General features: G+C 44.5%; 1 protein-coding gene across 9 annotated transcripts; it reads left to right on the forward strand.

Annotated features, from left to right (window-relative positions):
- Positions 1-376: 376 nt before the first annotated feature.
- LOC147625368 (uncharacterized) lies at positions 377-18,140 on the forward strand. 9 transcript variants are annotated; one of them, XM_086818704.1, is made up of 13 exons: positions 424-2,166; positions 2,370-2,486; positions 12,921-13,208; positions 13,364-13,555; positions 13,796-13,999; positions 14,127-14,291; positions 14,381-14,533; positions 15,731-15,931; positions 16,069-16,623; positions 16,722-16,946; positions 17,144-17,205; positions 17,323-17,373; positions 17,463-18,140. In XM_086818704.1, exons 1-13 carry the CDS (start codon positions 1,203-1,205, stop codon positions 17,481-17,483), a joined length of 3,198 nt encoding a protein of 1,065 aa, XP_086674830.1. In that variant the 5' UTR covers positions 424-1,202; the 3' UTR covers positions 17,484-18,140. The 9 variants fall into 9 exon arrangements, with proteins under 9 accessions (XP_086674825.1, XP_086674830.1, XP_086674829.1 ...); XM_086818703.1 differs by having other exon boundaries at positions 16,704-16,946; positions 17,463-17,610; XM_086818699.1 differs by having other exon boundaries at positions 377-2,166; positions 17,323-18,140.
- The last annotated feature ends 945 nt before the right edge of the window (positions 18,141-19,085 follow it).

A 19,085-nucleotide genomic window follows, 5' to 3' on the forward strand; every position in this document is an offset into this window, starting at 1 on the left:
GAACAACAATGGGTGGAACAAATTGATAGTCAACTTTCATTTCTAAAAAAAAAAAGAAAGAAAGAAAGAAAGAGGGAGAGGGAGAGAGAGAGAGAGAGAGAGAGCGCCTAGAGGATTTTTTTTTGGAGGTGCCAGGCTGCCACTCATCTCACACGGCTTTTTACACGTTCTGAGTCCTGACTCGTGAGCCCATGGGCTGCTGTTAACTGTAGAGCAGTTACAAAACTTAGCAGGTAGGTCCCACTGCCATTAGAAAATATAATCAATTATTACCGTTTGAGGTACAAAAACATGTGCGGGCTGTGACGCGTGTGTGAGGCAGAGAGAGCGAGAGTCTAGAGAGAGAGAGAGAGAGAGAGAGAGAGAGCGCGCGAGAGACAATGACTCGGCGCAACAGGTGCACGTGAGTCACACTTAATGGCTGGCCCTCACCACTTTGTCCGTTTGCGGGAGTCCGAGTGGGCGTCGCAGCCCCCGCCCCTGGCGCTCACCTCCAGCTTGCATTTTGCAAGCGCTGCGTAGACATGAGCTGGGGCATGTCGCAACAGCATCTCCCCCTTCGACGTCCACTCGTCAACAAGGTTCTCTCTCTCTAGAACACACTTCACAACGTACGCAGGTAAACACCTCGAGGTACTCTCTTGTGCAGGCTGCAATTGGCGGTCACTTATGCTCGCTTTCCTCCAGGTAAGAGAGGGAGAGAGAGTGAGACTAAAAGCCGTATAGTGCTGAGTGGAGTGTAATGCACTAGGGCATATCGAGACACAGAGAGAGAGAGAGAGAGAGAGAAAGAGAGAGGTTTTGATTCTAACCATTGCCTCTTCTTCTCCTTGCGTTATGCAAGCTGTGTGTGAGGGAGAGAGAGATTTCCACATCTCAACCATTCCATATCCTCCTCTATGCTTCATGTATACTCTTTTTCACACCATAACTTCACCCCTCTGCTCATTTAAACTTTCAACAGTTTGTTCTTGTTGATTGTCCCTATTGCTGAAGGGCAGATTTTGGTCAGTCTAGCCCGGCTGCCATTGCCCTTGCTGTTTTGCCACTTGCTTGTCTCACAGACAGGGGCACATCTCGGCAAGCAGGGTATTCGCTCATGGCTGCTTACGGGTGGCTGAAGTGACAATTCTTTTATGAGTGAAGCCTGCATCCTGAGGCAACATACGCTCCTGTTTGAAAGTTAACAGAAAAATTTCTTTATGGAATCCCCCCTGGAAGAAAGGGGAGATACTGTGTCTACATCAAGGAACGAAGAAACTGAAACAGGTGAGCTGAGTTCCGGAGACTCAGAATCTGAACAAGACCAAGTTTACAGCGAGGAGTCTTCTGGAGACTCATCCACGGAAGCTCTTGGTACTGCGACAGAAGAAAAGGAAACCGAGAGATATGGAAGTGTTGATATGCAGGAAGCTCCTGCTGATGAACAAAGTGAATCCACCTCTTCTACAAATGCTGCTTTAGATGAATCCATGGAGATTGTTTCCGAAGCCGTGGAATCAGAGGAGCTGGCTGCTGGTGATACTACAGGGGCAACAGTTGAGTATGTCAAGAAGAGTTTCACTTGTGAAGAGGAAACCGTGACAGATGAAAGTGTCAATGCGCATGATGAACAGATGAGCCCCGAAGCCCCTGCCGATGGAGAAAGTGAACCCTCTTCTTCTAGAGTGACTGCTCTAGATGAAACCATGGAAATTACGCCCGAGGTCGTGGAATCGGATGAGCAGGTTCCTGATGATATTACAGGGAAAACTGATGACTATGTTAAGAAGGGTTTCACTAGTGACAACAATGTGGAAGAGGAAGATGAACAGCTTAGAGAGTATTGGACTCGTGCACTTCAAACAAGTACATCAACAGGGGAGATGGTCGAAGAGATTGTTAAGGTGTTGAAGCATCATCAGAAGACACATGATTTGCTGTGTCCTGTGTGCGGTTCTTGTGTAACAAGGAGAGTGATTTTGCGCAAAAGAAAAAGGTCAAGCCTGATATCTGTTGACAGATGGTATCCGGACCCTTTACAAGATGAAGCTGAAGTCCCAGAGCAACGCTATCCACTCGAAAGTACAGAAACAGGAGAGGAGCAAGAAAAACAAGAAGACGAAAGTTTGCAAGACACTGTGGCCTTTGGTTGCTTGGCATGCTTCTCTCTCTTCTTCCGAAAAGGTTAGTATATTTTACTACAAATAGTAGTTACAATTTGTTCTATTTTTAATGTAGTACAATTGTCTTTCTATTTATATTTTCTTGTGTGCTTGATTGGCATCATGAAAGGGTGCGTGGATGATAGGTGTATTGAAAGTAATGATGTTTTTGTGCACAATGTGTATGTCGTTATCTGTAAAACACTGTAACAAGTTTTGTTTCAGGTCATCAGCTATTGAACCAATTCCAAGCAGATGGTGGAAGAGATGCTTTCAATTGCTTGCCTTTTTTCTTCCCACCTTACCCATGGGGAATGACTCAGGCAAAGGCTAGAAGTCCAGGTAACATTTCACTGCTGAATTCCTGTTTTAAAATGCAGAGAAAGAAAGATTTTTTATTAATGTCTATGAAAGACCCAAATGGTATGTGAGACCAAGCAGTGGTGCAAAAGTGTGCATAAACAAGCTAACAGTCCGAACATGGAGAGAGAGAGAGAGAGAGAGGGGGAAGGGACTCTTTGATGCCATGCAGGCTTGCCTGAAGAAGAAATGTGTTTGCAGCACTAGCATGAGTCTTAGGACAAGTCGCCAATTGCCATCACGGTATCCTAGGGTAAGTCCAGCGATTCATATGTGCAAATTCCCCATAGTTTTGTAACCCACATGAAGTGGACCTTTGTACAAATGTCCAGGCAGCTTATTAGGCAAAAGTCTAGGTGTCAGACATGCAGTTAGGCAGCCAGCAAGCAAGACACCCAAATCAGCCAGTCCGGGCAGGCCAGGCCTCAAGGGTCAAGCTATTGGTTCACCCACTGGTTAGTCCCATTTGTGAACCGTGAAGACTAGGAGTGCATGGTATAGGACTAGCGTACTTTTAGGGTGCAGACTAGGACTAGGGCACCATTGTGGGGACTCTATCTTGAGGGTGGCTTTTTGTCATAGGTAGGGCTCACGAAATGCACATTGCACTCACTAACCCAAAACTTGCACTTTTTGGTATTGACATGTCACCATGCAGTGGATGGATGGAGGTGACAATAATTCTTTCACTGCTTCTTAAGATTACATTGGTAGAGGGCAAAAGGACGAAAGAACCAGATGTATGAGAGATTAGAGCAAATCAACACATCATGAAATGGATGAATGTGTGTAGCAGAGAATGGGCTGCTGTCCCGAGGTGTGCTGCAGGAGTAAAACACAGATGTAATGGATTCAAAGAGGACTGCTGTCCCGAGGTGTGCTGCAGGAGAAAAATACAGATGTTATGGATGCAGAGAGGGCTGCTCTCCCGAGGTGTGCTGCAGGAGAAAAACGCAGATGTGATGGAGATCCAGGCTGCTGCAGAGGTAGGCCAGCAGCAGCAGGATAATGTTAATTATGATGAGGTGTTATGCTGATGACGCGATACTTATATATATGGGGTTGGGCTACTGGTCGGCCCTGTCAGCCAGCAGCACAAGACCAAAAATCAAATAAAAGCCCCCTTTTCAGGCCAAAAGGGGACCATGAGAGAAGATGAGGGAAGATAAGGATACCAGGGTCCCACACTGATACACTGGCATAAGGAATGTCTCCCCCTTTGGGAGCGAAGTTTGATAAGCTTCGAGAGGAAGATAGTGATAGCAAAGTTGTAGAGGGTGAGTAGGTGTAGACAGGCTTGATCGTCTCCCAGTGTAAGACCTTGAATGGGGCTCCCCAATGAGTAAGAAGTCCCATCCCCCTGTGTAGGCCAGATCAGAGTAAGGAGAATCAACATTTGGTGACAAAGGCTGGTCCTTCGGAATCATGGGTAGACGATCCATGTTGTGTGCTCTTGAGGTCTTCAACCCCTTTGCTCACGATAGCTCTGATACCATGTGAGAGAGAGAAAAAGGACGAAAGAACCAAATGTACGAGAGATCAGAGCAAATCAACACAGCATGAAATGGATGAATGAGTGTATGTATGAAGGTGAATGTAATCCTATACAAGAGGCCCTCAGATGTGAAGAGACTATGAGTAGTAGACTGTCCAAGAAGCAAAGACGAGGTCGGAGCTGAAGCACAGTCGGTGGCGAAGGCTCGCATCGATGTGAGGTGAAGGCACTCCGAGAGGTGGTCGGTGTCGAAGGCTCGCGTTGGTGGATGCGGAGGCACTCCGAGGTGGTAGATGTCTGTAGTGGGCAGTGGAAGGTGTAGTGGTATAGGCTCTCGTGACAAGGGTGCTGCGGTACCTGAGGGTTGCGAACTCTGGTGGTGAGGGTGCTGATAATTCTATGAATAATCTCACATATCATTTGTTGTTGCTCCTCTAGATTAGTGGCGCTAGATGTAGATCGTAGGACTTCTAACCAACCTACATGGTATGTGTAACCCGTGTATAGGTCAGTTAGAGTCTCTGTGTGTAGATCATATTCCCAATTTTCATTGAGAAATATCCCATCTAGACTTGGTGTGCCAAACGGTTCTCTTGAAGTGGACGCAATGTCACTTCTTATGGATTGGCTTCTAGGGACCTCTACTTTAGGAAGAGCATCGGAAGGTGGTAGCTCAGTAGGGCCCTCATTAAACGAAGTGGGTAGAATATCCACATGGATACTCTTTGGGAGGGTAGGGTCTACAGGAGATGTGAATGGCGAATCCACTACCCCTCCTTCTTCATTTACTTTGCTTGTCACATGCTCAGAGCGTGTAGCTCTACTAAAGGTCTCTATTAGACGACTAAACATGCTAGATCCGGATTGTGGGACCCAAACTGGCATGTTTTGGCTTGTTTCCTCAGGGTTCTTGGTAGGGTGCCCTTCCATGGCTTCTGAGTCAGAGGACGAGTTACTATCCACTATTCGTGGATCTTGGGTTGCACTTCCTTGGGTCCCAGCGGAAGGCCAAGATGCCAACGTGGAGAGATAGTGTGAGCCTGCGTAAACTGAAACGCTTTCTAGTGGCTCAGACTCTAGCACCCGACCAGAGCGTAGATACATGTGACGTGGGTACCCTACGTGCGTTGGTAACTACCCTTGAAGCCCACACAAGTGGTTTTTTGGGTATTTCGCACCCCGTTTTTACTTGTTTTTAGATCGTTTTTAACCTGTTTTTGACCCCCTTACTTATGGTCGAACCTGGACTAGGGCGTGTGATAGCTCGAAACGAGCGTATCGTTCAAAGGGTCCTATAGTGTGCTTTACAGCACCGTGTTCGCCTATCCAGAGCTCCTGTAGTCCTCAAAACAAAGGCACGTGTTGATGTGAGGCGATGGCTCTTCGAAGGTGAGGTGATGAAGACAACACAAACCTGCAGATGAGTGGCCTGTAGGAGAAACACAGATTTGAGGAGCAGAGAGGGCTGCTGTCCTAGGCAGATGGTGTGCTGCCTTCACGAGGTAGGTGGTGAAGAGCAGAGAGGGCTGCTGTCCCGATGTCGTCAGATGATGATGAGCAGAGAGGGCTGCTGTCCCAAGTCGATGGAGGATGATGAGCAGAGAGGGCTGCTATCCCAAGTCGATGGAGAATGAGCAAAGAATGGGCTGCTGTCCCGAGGTGTGCTTCAGGAGAAAAACATAGATGTGATGGATGCAGAGAGGGCTTAAGGGATAGACTTTGGCACAAAGAAAATTACAAGCAGGCGGTTGTTGACATAAAACCGGGAGGGGTGTGCTTGATTTGTATCTTTTTTTATGGAAACCGCAAGAATATTGACTGGAACATGGGAGACTCATGAGCTCGTTGAATGATACGTGTAAACTGGCACTCTGCAAACTTTTGCACTTCAGCTATATCCACAGGATGGGATTGAGCATGATCAGTTTGCAGGTTTTGCAACTGAATCGTGAATGCCGGAAAAATGGAATGTCTTTTATGGCAACACGATCTAGACCTCTGCAGGGTAGTTCTACCACTTTTGCTTCGTGCCCATCAAATGGACCTTCCGCTTTTGTGAATTGGGCAAGATTACCTTGGTTGAGAGAGAAGATTTCATTTACTTCATGCGTTGCAGAAACAGGGCCATTGAGATTATTGAGTATAGAGTTATCTATCTTGGCTATGTTGGAAACATGTATACTCCCACTTCCCGAGAGGTCACCCATCCCAGTTGTATTCCTGCGGAAGTGCTCTTAACTGAGGTGTTCCACAAATTGGTCTAGCCATCCAGACCCCAAAACCTTAAGGTGTTAGGTGACTTCCGGTAATCCAATTTGTAGAAACCTCAACTTGCCAAGATTCAAACCCAGTCTCACCACGTGAGCTGGTTCTCTCTAGAAGTGTGGATTGCATCTCCAACACTCCCTCTCAAGCCACACTTTGGTTGAGGTCTTAGCTTCCAACATCACAACCTGGGTTCTGATACCATGTTGGAAATATGGATCCTCCCACTTCCCGAGAGGTCACCCATACCAGTTGTGTTCCTGTGCAAGCCTGCTTAAACAAATTGGTCTAGCCATCCAGATCCCAAAACCTTAAGGTGTTAGGTGACCTCCGATAATCCAATTTGTAGAAACCTCATCTTGCCAAGATTCAAACCCAGTCTCACCTCATGAGCTGGTTCTCTCTAGAAGTGTGGATTGCATCTCCAACAGGCTACACATTTGGGCTGCCGGTTGGAGGAGCATCACCACCATTGATGTCACGTGCATCCCGCACCTGGATGCCACGTGGACATATCTGAACAAGAAAGTGCAGGACCTGGAGTGGAAAACTGGTCCCACGTGAGCCCAGTCCGGGATCCTTTTGCACCGCTTCAAGCATGGCTTAGGTCGAAGACAAAGATAGTTCCTCACAAAGTTTTAGGACCGAGGGACCCACGAAGCGGTATGGCTTGACAAAGAGTTCTTCGACGACTATCCGGCTTTATTGACGGACTATTTGGAGGCTATGCAGCTTCCATTAAGTTAAGCAAAAGGGGATGTCACGTGCATCCCGCACTTGGATGCCACGTGGACATATCTTTTCAGGAAGGTGCTAGACCTGAAGTGAAAAACTGGTCCCATGTGAGCCTAGTCCGGGACAAGTCAGTCAGGGTTCCCACTCCATGCGTCCGAGGTCAGGTATGCATTGTCCTGCACATGAAGCATTGCCAGTCCACGCTGTGAGTCTCCTTTTGAAATGATGTCAGTGGTTTTGTGTATCTGGTATGATACTGGATGCTAGACTTGTGTGTGGACATGTAGGTTTGCATGTAAAATAGGGGCCAACCCATAGGGCTACCCCAGAGCCAAGCCGAAGGCTCATGTAGTGGGCATGGACCACACCAAGGGGCCAGGAGGGCCCCATGTTGTGCCCACTTGCCCTAGCTCTGGGCTGGGCAAGCTGTCGGCCAACCCAAGGGGCATGACCAGGCAGCCGATAGGGCCCACAGGACAGCCCAGCCAGGCGGCCAGGCCAAGGGGCTCCCCAGCAGCCAGTCGGCCAAGTATGGGGACTGCCCATACAGATTGGGCAAGGCTGCTCAGCAGCCAGGTTCATGCGCAGGGTGGCCGGCCAAGGCATCAGTGTGAAACGCTGAATTTAATAGCATTTAATTGCTATAAGACCAAGTCGTGGAGAAAAAAAGGAACAGGCCGGCCAGGATTAGAAGGGGGTATAAATACTGAAACTCATAAAAGGTGCTGAAGCTTCTCAAGGGCCAGGACAGCCAAGGGAGAAGCTAACACAAGGGTGAAGGATTGAAGGTCAAGGGCAGAGAGCTATCTCTGCAGCTACTCAAGGGCCAAGACAGCCAAGGGAGAAGCTAACACAAGGGTGAAGGATTGAAGGTCAAGGGCAGAGAGCTATCTCAGCCAAGAAGCCATTAAAGTTACCGGTCTCCCCCCAAGCTTCCGCATGTTACAATTGATATCGATCGAATATCGACCCTTAAATAGAAATTTATCGTGGCTGTTAATTGAGAGAAAATATTGGCCGTCTGAGCAACCAGCCAGGATGAGGCCTCAGAGAGCAGACTCGCCGGAGTTTGTAGAGAAAAGGCTTCAGGGGGGGCGCCGACCAAAGGGAGGAGCAGCCACCAGGGTGAACGCTTGATTGATCGGGCCCTACGGCAGTGAAACGGCCATTTCTTCTTGCTCCTCTGAACCTCGCCAACACTTGTTTCATGTTGTTTTTGGCCCATTAATAGGATGTGCCTGGGCTTGTTCATCTGGGAAATTCGATGCAGGATATTTGTCTACACCAAGAGGTGCTTTTTTGATTACACCTGCTGCAAGGAGATTAGAGTTCGCCTTTTTTTGATTGGATTTCTCATTGAAGGGATGAGGCTTGGCTACTTGAAGATTAGGGTTTGTAGGGATATGAGGCTCAGAGAAGCCATTGAACAGAGCCAAGGTCGGGTGCGGGAAGGAGGGCAGACGGAATAGGGCCACAGGAGCGTTTGATAAACTCGATGATACCATGTAGGATTTTAAGCAGAGCCCAGGAGGGCGTAGTAGATTGAAGATGAACACCATAGCTTCCATCCATATAAAGAACATGACGGTTGTAAACCGTTGCATGCATGTGGGTGTTACACACTAGAGCGTGTTCACATTACAACACCTTGAGCTGGAGCGAGGCTACCACCTGATTATTGAGGGCCGGTATCTAGTTATCGAGTTGTGCCGCCAGCATAATGGCCAAAGCTGCCATCTGTTCTCATGTTCTCATCAGTGGCCATAAGTGCAGTGCTTAAATTTGAAAATAACCCAAGGGTACAAAAGAGTTCCTTTTCCAAACCAGTTTTCTTTTGATTCTATGGCTGACCCCTTATCACGCAATGAACAGAAGCAAATTGGTGGAAAAGAAAAAATTGCAGAAGAATAATGACAACATAAGACTTTAAACACACAAGAACTTTTTTTAAAAGAAAAGAGACTTGTATTATTAAGTAATATAAAATCCTAAAGGGCATATACATTGGGTGTCATAAACATGAATACTCTCAAAGGCTGGTCTTCCTCATATGCCATGCTGTGATACTAGCAATAATCTCCCAGGTGGTGTGTATCGTAACTCCCAGATCTTCTGTGCTTCTTTGCATTCCCATAAGCAATGATACACTGATTTCAACAATCTATTAATAATCTCTATATCAATCTGTGCCAAAATTCAAAATATTGCTCTCAATTAGGAGTGTAAACCTTAGCAAAAGGTAACCAATGCAGCACCCAAGTGGATGAAATGCAATCTCTTTCCCAAATGCTGGCTACAGTCTGATGTTTCCTGCCTTGGATGCACACTTCCGAGCTCTTGTGAAGTGCACACTTACGAGCTCTTGTGAAGTGCTCGACTGTTGATTAAGGAGGCAGAAAGATCGACCGTTGGGCCTCTTCCTAGAGTTGGTTGGCCTGCTGGCTGACCTGTCCGCTGCCTGTCCATACTTGTCTATGTCCGGTTGCAGACCAAAACTGGTCCCGGCTCTGCTAATACTGAGTGTACTGTGTGTGCCCATAGTTGGGCTATGTAGCTTCCACTCTTCTTTTGTCAAGTTGTGTTACATGCCTAATGGCCTACTACATGGTGACTAGTCTTATAGACCCTTGTGGTCTTTTGTAATTTTGTAAGATGTTAATAAAGTTCTCTTTGTGTCTATATTTTTATATGCATGTGTGTGCGAGCGTGCTCTCTCTCTTGCATCACTGGGATTACTTAGGAACATCACATGCTTGACTTGCTTCGGCAGCAGTATATATGTTTCTATGAGTCTCGCTTGTTCCTTGGCTGAGTCCTGCCTTTTTTTATGTTCTGTTTTACTCGATAGAATACTTCTTAAAAGAAAATAAAAAGTGTTAGAATCCGAATTTCTGCCACACATTCTCTCATTCCTTTACATTGGGTTGTGGGGTCTCTCTCTCTCTCTCTCTCTCTGAGATTTTCACATGGCTCCTCACTCTTTGGAGCCTCATATCTTCTCTTGTCTTCAGTCTTCTTGTCGTGGCAGCTTCTCTTCACGCGTCCATGTCTTCCTCTTCTTTCAGTCTTCTTGTGGCAGCTTCTCTTCTCGTGTCCATGTCTTCCTTCAATGCTTCCTCTAGATCTTCTTCTCGGTGTGGATCCTCTTCTTGGAAAGAGATGTTCTTCTTCTTTCATGGCTGGGACCATGAGCTTGTCTGTTAGTTCTTCTTGCTCCATGTGAGCAACATGTTTAAATGTTTTGTTGACAGTTCTTTTGGGCTTTTGATATTTATCTTGTATCTTTATGCAATGCAAACCCAAATCTATGTGGGAGGTCTTACCTCTTGCCTTATTCTGGACAAGGACAGTGTCTGATCCCATTTTTACACTGATGTAATGTGCCCAATACATAATGCATATAGCATTCATTCTTATGCACATTCCCAAATGCAACTTTGGCTGTGAATAATCTTGAATTTGAGTGTGATTTGCAGGCATTAACCAAGGGTTAAATGTAAAATGATGATTACCATAAATTTATTAGCATAATTTTACCAATTACATTAAATCAAGGATAACTAATTTGTACGAAATGGTTGGAGTATCAAACCATCTCCAGATTGCAATGTGAAGTTATAGGGATCTGTATCAGATACCTAATGGTTAATTTGAACCCTCAATTACACCAAAATACAGTGATTAGTACTGATTAATCACTGATTAGCAAATTAATCCTCTATTTTATGTACAAAAGAGAGAGTGCGGGGAGCCCAGATCTGGGGCCTTAGACTTCAAATGAGCTCAAATCCTTTCAAGGCCATCAAAATAGCAATTAGTCTAGTAGAGAATTAAGCCAAGAAACACAAGATTTGACCAAACATTGAATGCTTAATCTCTGTTTCACCAAAGTCACCTGTAGATTTGATGAAGAGCTTGGATCTCACTGTAGACTTGATTAAATCAAATTCTGACTTCACCAGCTTGTAGAGCATGCTTGAAAACCCCCGGGGCTAAGAGGAATTAGACCCATTTGATCGGATGAAGTAGAGATCTTATTTTTCACTCAAAAAACAGGCGCCAGCGAATCTGCGAATTTTTGGAGTTCTATGCGACGGTTTGCGCTTTTGATTAGATTGGCTGGAGCACCATTGAAGTGGCTATCTATGGCTAGAAGGGTTTGGGCTAATTTGATGTGTGCAAGGAGAGGGAGCTCCTCCACTGGCTGGGGATACAGAGGGTTAGTTGAAAATAACTAAAAAATTGATTATTTTTTAATTATCTACTAATTTTAATTAACTAGATAATGGACTGATAAACTTGATGGATTATAGGCTTGGCTCTGATACCACGTTAAAATTACAGCAATGTGATGAGCTATGGTGGATCAAATGCTAGAATCAACATCATCAACAAAGAGATTAGACGATAATTAAGACGTGATTAGTGAATAATTAACTAATAGCTTAATGTAGGCATGGATAATAAAAAACCAGCAAATTCTCATTAGGCCAATGCCTCAATTTATAGTGTTTATATCCAAGCATCAAATTCCACTGATTTCTCCTTGATTCACTCCACCTCTTTTGCTTGATTCTCTCCACCTCTCCCAGAATATTTCCACACCTCCTAAATCTTCTCATGCTACCCTTTATTCTCTCCCAGTAGATTCTTCTCACCTTTTCACAAGTTCTCTCACATTTACACATTCTCTTTTATAGCCTCTAACCAAGGGCTTGTTCCCGCACACACCCTATTCACTTGTATATTTCAACATTTCATGCCTCAATGGATCAACATAAATCAATATTGAATGTATTCACTCAAATCCTTGTAAATATCTTCATTATTATTTTTGAGACATGTAGAAGCTCTTTTATGTGTGAGCTTAGGGCCTGCTGTTCATGAATTGCAAGCCACATTTGCTAACCTAGTGCTTAGCTATGGGCAAGCGTTATTTTAACTCTAAACTGTACTTACGATCTTCAGAACTTGATACTTCCATGGGGTTGTGTGATATTACAGGATGGGTATGCCAACTCAAAACCTTCTGGTTTCTCCTTGGGAGATGAAACATTTGCCGAGACCCTAAATCCTCAAAGTGGATGAAACACATTTCTCATGATTACCCATGCGAAGAGAAGCATCTCACCAACCAAGACAAGCTACCCCCAGCAACAAACCAAGGGAAAAGGGGAAGGAACCCTTGACAATAAAATGAAATGCCAACAATAATCATGTCCATTATATCTAAATTGCAAACCTTAGACCATAGAGTACAAAATAATTACTGAAATGGTAATGCATATACCGATCCGGTCTATACATTTCTCCAATACATAATCCCACCCCCTGATTAGAATGCAAATCTTGAAGTGCTGATTGGCAGTGTTGTGGGTGGTGCTGGACAAGGCGTGAGGTGGTCCATTGGTCCCAGGGTCAAGTGTCACTAGTGATTTCCATTGGATTTGAGCTAGGGCAAACTGGGCAGCACATGTTTAGGCTCTACTATTTTCAATAAAAAAGAATGGACTGGGTGGCTTTTTTACATGCTGCTTTGCTGTGATAGATCTCAACACAGCCTTGGATCATTTGTGCAGTACATGTTTTCTTTCGATTTTTTAATCAATCTTGTCTACTCTGGTGAAAGGTTGACTTGCTTGGCCAGTATTCTTTTATTAGCTTTGAATCTGAGTGTTTTTGTGAAATGGGGTTTCCAATCGCAGCTTTTATGTGTTTTTGGTACACGAGTGTGGCACATGATGCCATTAAGTCAAGTAGCTGTTATAATAGTCATGAGTTTGCTCCATTCAAGTGCAGTGTATCAAGGCTTATCTTCAAAGTCAAATTCAACTACTTAGCTGTAGGATCAACATCATGAGATGTGATGGACTGCAGCTGTTTTTTTATGTATGGTAATCTTGGGCTACTTTTGAACGCAGGAGCAGTCTATCAATCTTCAAGCCAGACAGAAACTGGCATAGGGGTTGTCGATACTGGGGCAGTTTCAGAAGTTGTCAATCAATCTACTAACGAGACACAAACTGGCATAAAGGTGGTTCATACCGGGGCAGTTTCTCAGGATGTAGAGCAGGTGCAAGAGGATGTGTCACAAGCTAAACTCTCTGAAGAAAACTCTCAACCTTTGACTGAGGAGAGAACTTGTACTTGTGGGCTTGCTCCTGCCTTGCTTCCTCCTTATCCCTGGGGCTTCTGTACCAAAGCCGAAGGTTGTAACTGCACGATCTCTCGCTCCAGTCAAGTGGGAGCTCTTGAAGTATTTTCAAGTCAAGATTTGATACTTCATTCCATAGCGAGATCATACTTTGTGATGCAATGCACTTGTTTATATGTATAGTAATCTTGGGTAATACTTTGGATGCAGAAGGGGTTCTTTTGACTGTAGAAACTGGGGCTCTTTCCCATGATGTTGAGCAGATGCAAAATGATGCCACACAGGATATGCCACGAAGCAAAAAGTCCGAAGAAAAGCTATCTGAAGAAAGACACTGTACTTGTGGGCTTGCCCCTGCCTTGTCCCCTTTCTACCCTTGGCGTTCTGCTCCAAAACTTGAAGGTCTTCAATGCATCATCTCTACACATTGCTTAAGCTTTTAAGGAAAACAGATAGCGTAGAACAGAGATATCGTGGTTGTCATGATTGGATTTTACATGCAAGAAAACATAGATAACACTGGGTGTGATGTAGAGCCGTTTCAAAGATTTATGGGTCTAAACTGCTGCTTGTGCATCATAAAATCTCCCACACTACCAGTTGTTTAATGCATCTAATGACCCTGGGCTTGATTGACTGTAGAGGTGGCTCAACAATCTGCTTCTGAGCTGGAACATGGTCCTGAGGATGTGGATACTAGTGCTATCCAGGTCGAAGATTCAGTCATGCAGGGAGTCTTGCAAACAGAAACATCACAGCATTGGACCGACGACCGGCATTGTACTTGTGGGCTTGTTCCGGCCTTGTTACCTGACTACCCTTGGGGATCATTTTCAAAAGCTGAAGGTGGTGGATGCACCATCTCACATACGTGAAAACCTTCTGTTCGTTGGATATGCGTTTTCAGCTCTTTGCTATGGTGGTTGGAAGTAAAAGCTGACTGGACTTCATGTTCTCATCTTGGTCTTTTCAGGCGCACACTCCAACCAAAATGAAGGTGTCGTGACCAGGATTGAGCCTGGGGCCAAGGTTGTAGAGGAAAAAGAGAAGAAACTGGCTGATGATGATGGATTGAGCTGTGACCTTGTCTCTGCTGTGTTCCCTGCTTACCCGTGGGGTGCCGCTACACAATCTGAAGGTTTTATTCACTATCTGGTAGCTTTTGCATGGTAAATGTCAGATTGATGAGTTGATTCTGATAGGTGCATCTTATCTCCTACCTTGCAGATGTCCTTGAAGAGGTACCGATACTTAGACTAAGAGATGAGGATATTAGAACTCATCAAAATGGTACTCATGGTCATGATCTTGAAGGAGTTGCTTTTGCAGTTCTACCTCCCTATCCTTGGGGCATATGCTCTGTAAAGAAAACCGAACATGGTAACTAATAACACCTGCTTCTTCCATGCGAAAATAGCTTTGCATGTTGCTCTCAAATCGTCCTAACCTACTTTGCTTTAGGCTTATTCATACCCAACATACTCGAGTCAGTTGATTAAACATGTGTTAGAATTTCCAACTAAACTACATTATAGAAATGTGGTTGCTGATGCGTGTTCGTTCTGAGAGACGAAAGCATATTACTGTGTGGCACATGCCTACATAAGAAGTGGTCTCTGTATAGACTTGCATGCAGTGCCAACTGCCGTGCTTGATAACGGTGTCCTAGTGTTCAGTTAATTTGGCTTCTACTATCTTCGTACCTTGAAAAAGTGGCATCAGATGTGTGGTTGAAGCTTAGCAACAATCAGTATCACCCAGATTATCCACCTGCATAGACGGATATAAAGGAAGCCGCGGCAATCTCCATATATCCTCTGCCACCTCTCTCATATGGCGCACTCTGTATCAGGTCTATCTTTCGAATGATTCATGAATGTGCATCAGGTGAGTGGTGGTGCAGGAGGAGGATTGGTTTGCGTTGGTATTGATCTGCTGAAAATGGGTGTTAAAACACTTTCTTTCAATCTGAGCCAGTGATGTAAAACCACTCGCATTTGTGATTTGGCTCTACTAGATCTCTACTAGATGTAAACGACTTGGTCTAACAAAACTAGCTACCCCGGAGAAACTTCTATGAGGCTTCTAGATGGCATTACAGCTCCTCTGGTGAGTGTGTGGTATAAACCAGTTCATTTATGAAGCAGCCAAAGAATGTATAGGGGAGAGTTGGCTTCTGCAATGGTGCTGTATATTGCCTTTTAGAGTCGCCCTTATTTGTGCATACTCTTGCTAACATAGAGTCACGGTGGCTCAGATGACTAGCTCCTCAACCTCTAGCTGACCCATGGTAAAAACTGCCAAGCCGCATGGTGTGGTTCCATCTGTGTAATAGCCACTGGTACACATTTCTGGTCTTGTTCTTTAAGTCTTGGCACAATTCGTGGATCTGCACTCTAAAGAGGCGGTCAAAAGACCCTTTATCTCATAGCATTAGGGACAATGGGAAAGGATACACTTCTCCCTATCGGTCTCCTGATGTGTGTTTGGTGACAGGATCCTTGAGGATTAAGGTTACACAAAATCTTTAAGCCTTTCTCTAAATGAGATTGAACCTTTTAACTGTGCTTTTTGCAGAGGAAAATGGTGGTGCCTGGCACACTTCTTTTGAAGGAAGCAGAAAAAATAAAGAAAGTAAGAAACCAACATCTTCACTACAAAAGCATGAGGACAAAGCAGAGGATGGAGATGCTGTCCGACCTGAAGATGTGGACTGTACTAGTGGGCTGGGCCCAACAATACTTCCCAACTATCCTTGGGGTCAAACTCTCTTAGCAGGTCCTTTAGATTCATCATCTCGTATTTGGGTCACTGTATTGGATTTTTTTGGATGTCTATACACTTTTTTGGCATTTTTTTTCTCTCCTCAATCCAACTGTGGTTGGCAAGCTCTCAAATGGTTCTTTGTTCTGCAGAAGTTAAACAGGACCAACCTGGAAGAAAACAGGAAAAAAACTACATCGAGCAAGAGACAACGATAAAAGCCCACATTACAGGCAAAATCAATGTGTTCGCAGTGACACCATCGGAAAAGGGTTATCCAGGCGAAAGGCCTCCCAAGAACATCAAGTCAATGGCTCCTCAGCAAACCTCTCAGACCATAGGATCTATGACACTAGATCAGACAGTGACGTTAAATGCATCAATAAAAGTGGATGAAGTATTAGGAATGAAAGCAGGACCCAAAACAACATTGGTATCTCTTCCTTCTACTGGATTTGCTATACCAGGTTTGGCAGATCAAGGCTTACCTTCTTCTAAACCTTCTCATGTGCAAGATTCTGATGCAGCAGAAAAATTCCGAAAAACAACAGAAATTGAAGAGGATATGGTATCACAAGAAGAATCTCAACTAGAGACTGGGCAGATCATTCCAGAAAAACCGTTCTATAAATATGAGAAAAGCAGACCTCAGAAGCATCCAAGGGGCATGCAGTTTTTTCCAAGCTTTCAACCGCCTGTAGATGCAGGTGCTTAATTTATCTTTTTGATCCCTTTCACCTGATCATGTTTTTGTTTTCGATCAGTTCGATAATCGATGTAAATCTAGATCTTCGCTTTCTTGCAGGTGATCTTTCAGAGCCTCTGATGCCTCAAAAAGTTGTTCCCGCTGGTGATCCAGCAGACGTAGAAGTTGGGACAGTTCCCGAGACCGCCCTAGTTTTGCCTGGCAAGAAGATTACGGAAGCAGATGGGTGGGACATTTTGAAGAGCATTGTTTATGGTGGACTGGACATATCTATTGCCAGTTTAGGAGTCACTTCTTCTGCAGCCGGAGGCAATGCTATCACTCGTATGCACCTATGACTAATCCTGTCATCTTGCATGCCGTGCATGGTCTTAGAAAGATGTTGGGATTTGGGTGGGCATCAATGAAAAATATCACCTGTCTGTGTAGGAGGCATCAATGAAAACCCGTTAGTAGCAATTGAATTAAAGTAGGGGTGCTAAATATTCACGTACATTGACTTGCTTTCTTTGTTTGCATAGGGACGGTTGTATACATGGGCTTAGCAACTTTGTTCTCTGGACTCATCGGATTCTACCATACTGTGAGTGCTGTCATCCCCGATGCTACTAAAATTTGAAGGATTTATAATTTCCTATAAAACCTTTGTAAAATGGGCTGATGGATTTGTTAAGACTGAAATTTGTGCTGTGTTTTGCAGGTATTGAATCTCTACCATCACCATGAACGTCACTACAGAGATATAGTCGGCGTAAGCCTGCTCCTGCATGGAACAGTAGCCCTTATATCATATCTTGTCTTTGGTGTGCTGTCACCACTGATCTATGCGTTTTCTTACAGAGAAACAGACGACAGGGATGATAAATTCATATTGTGCTGTGGAGTGACAATAGTAACTGCGACTCTCCTTTCGTTGGGGAAAGCCAAAGTGTCGAAAAAGAGCTATATCTGGACGCCGGTTGCATACCTTTCAGGAGGGGTTTTGGCAGCTGTGATAGGTTATTTAACAGGTGAACACGTCGCGGAACTCCTTGAAAGATGGGGCATATGAAATGCAGGATCTTCTTTTCAAACGGAAAGCAGGTTCAAGGTACTGTTAATCTCAAAGATGATAGAGCTTCTTCCTTGTATTTAGTGCTGGTGGCACCATTCTTGCCCTTTTTAATGAAGGGACACTGCGGCCAGTGTTGACAATTCTAGAAGGGGCAGTGATGATGTTGTGAACCGACACCCTTTCTCACCCCAGGACTAACCATCCTGTAGACAAATCGTCCTCTTAAGTTTTCCACCATCAAGGATGCATGACAACTTGTGCTCATACTAAGTTAAGTACCTTTAGCTTTAGAGTTTGAAGGTTTATGGATTCATGCTTAAAAACAAGGTGATGTGTTTTGATGTTAAATTAATATTGGGATTTAGGAACAAGTCATGCATCTTTCTTGTTGGATTACTTTCCCTGACTAAAAACCACACAGAGGAGGTTGTAACAATAATTGCTAATTATTGTATTGTTCTCAAGAAGATTTGGATGGCGTGCTTAAAGGAATTGAAAAGAAAAAGGTTATTTTGTGCTGGTGTAAACCTTTGCAATGACAATTATGCAGATATATAGTACTTAAAGTGAAGGCAACAAATGCCATAAAAGAACTGAAAGCTGTGGAGGTTGAATTTCCATGTAATACCTCTTGTTGTGACCTGTCGCTCCACGGCATCTCGTGCTCTGATACCAAGTGTTTAACGGTTGCTACCCTAACCTACCCAATTTGTAAGGGTATTTGCTTTCCTAGCAAAAGAGAGCAATTTGGTATCCTAGCAAGAGAGCAACTGTTTGTAAGTAAGACAGCAAGTCTTGGGTGTCAACTTTGTGTAGCCACACAATCACCTCTTTTCAGAGCCGTTGGGTGAAGGGGGTATCCCAAAACAAGTGGTATGCTGTCTCCTTAGTTCTGCGTAAGGGGCATTAGGGGGAAACGTTTATCCAATTTCTCATCCTATCTCGTATGGGGAATTTTTGGAAGATGGTCCTCGAGAGTAAGAAATTGAGGGACAGTATCTTAATAGATGTCGAAACAGACTTGGCCCTTCGATACCATGCCCTTGGGGCGTCATGGGTGCTGCGTCACTTCATGGTAACCTTTTCAATCCATGGAATGGTGTGGCTGTCAAGGATCAGTTCACAAGGCTTGAGCTTTACTAGAGGTTTGCTTGATCTGCATGTCCAGTTATTAAAGTAGTTAGAGAGGCTTAGCACAAAGAATGCATGTGTCTTCGAGCTGGAATGCGTCACAACTATGTCGGTTGATCCCTTCCGGTTTGCTTTTCTTTAGTCCCGTAGATCCGACCATCTTCATTTCATATGCCTTTCTCGATGAGTTTCTTTGCAAGCTTGGGCCTTTGTTTGGTGAAAGGTACCTTGAATTCCTCTATTCCCTTGGTCCACCATATAGATTCAGCCATTGAGGC

This window comes from Cibotium barometz, chromosome 24 (assembly GCF_041138505.1).
Source record: "Cibotium barometz isolate CiBa-2024 chromosome 24, ASM4113850v1, whole genome shotgun sequence".
Lineage (NCBI taxonomy): Eukaryota > Viridiplantae > Streptophyta > Polypodiopsida > Cyatheales > Cibotiaceae > Cibotium > Cibotium barometz.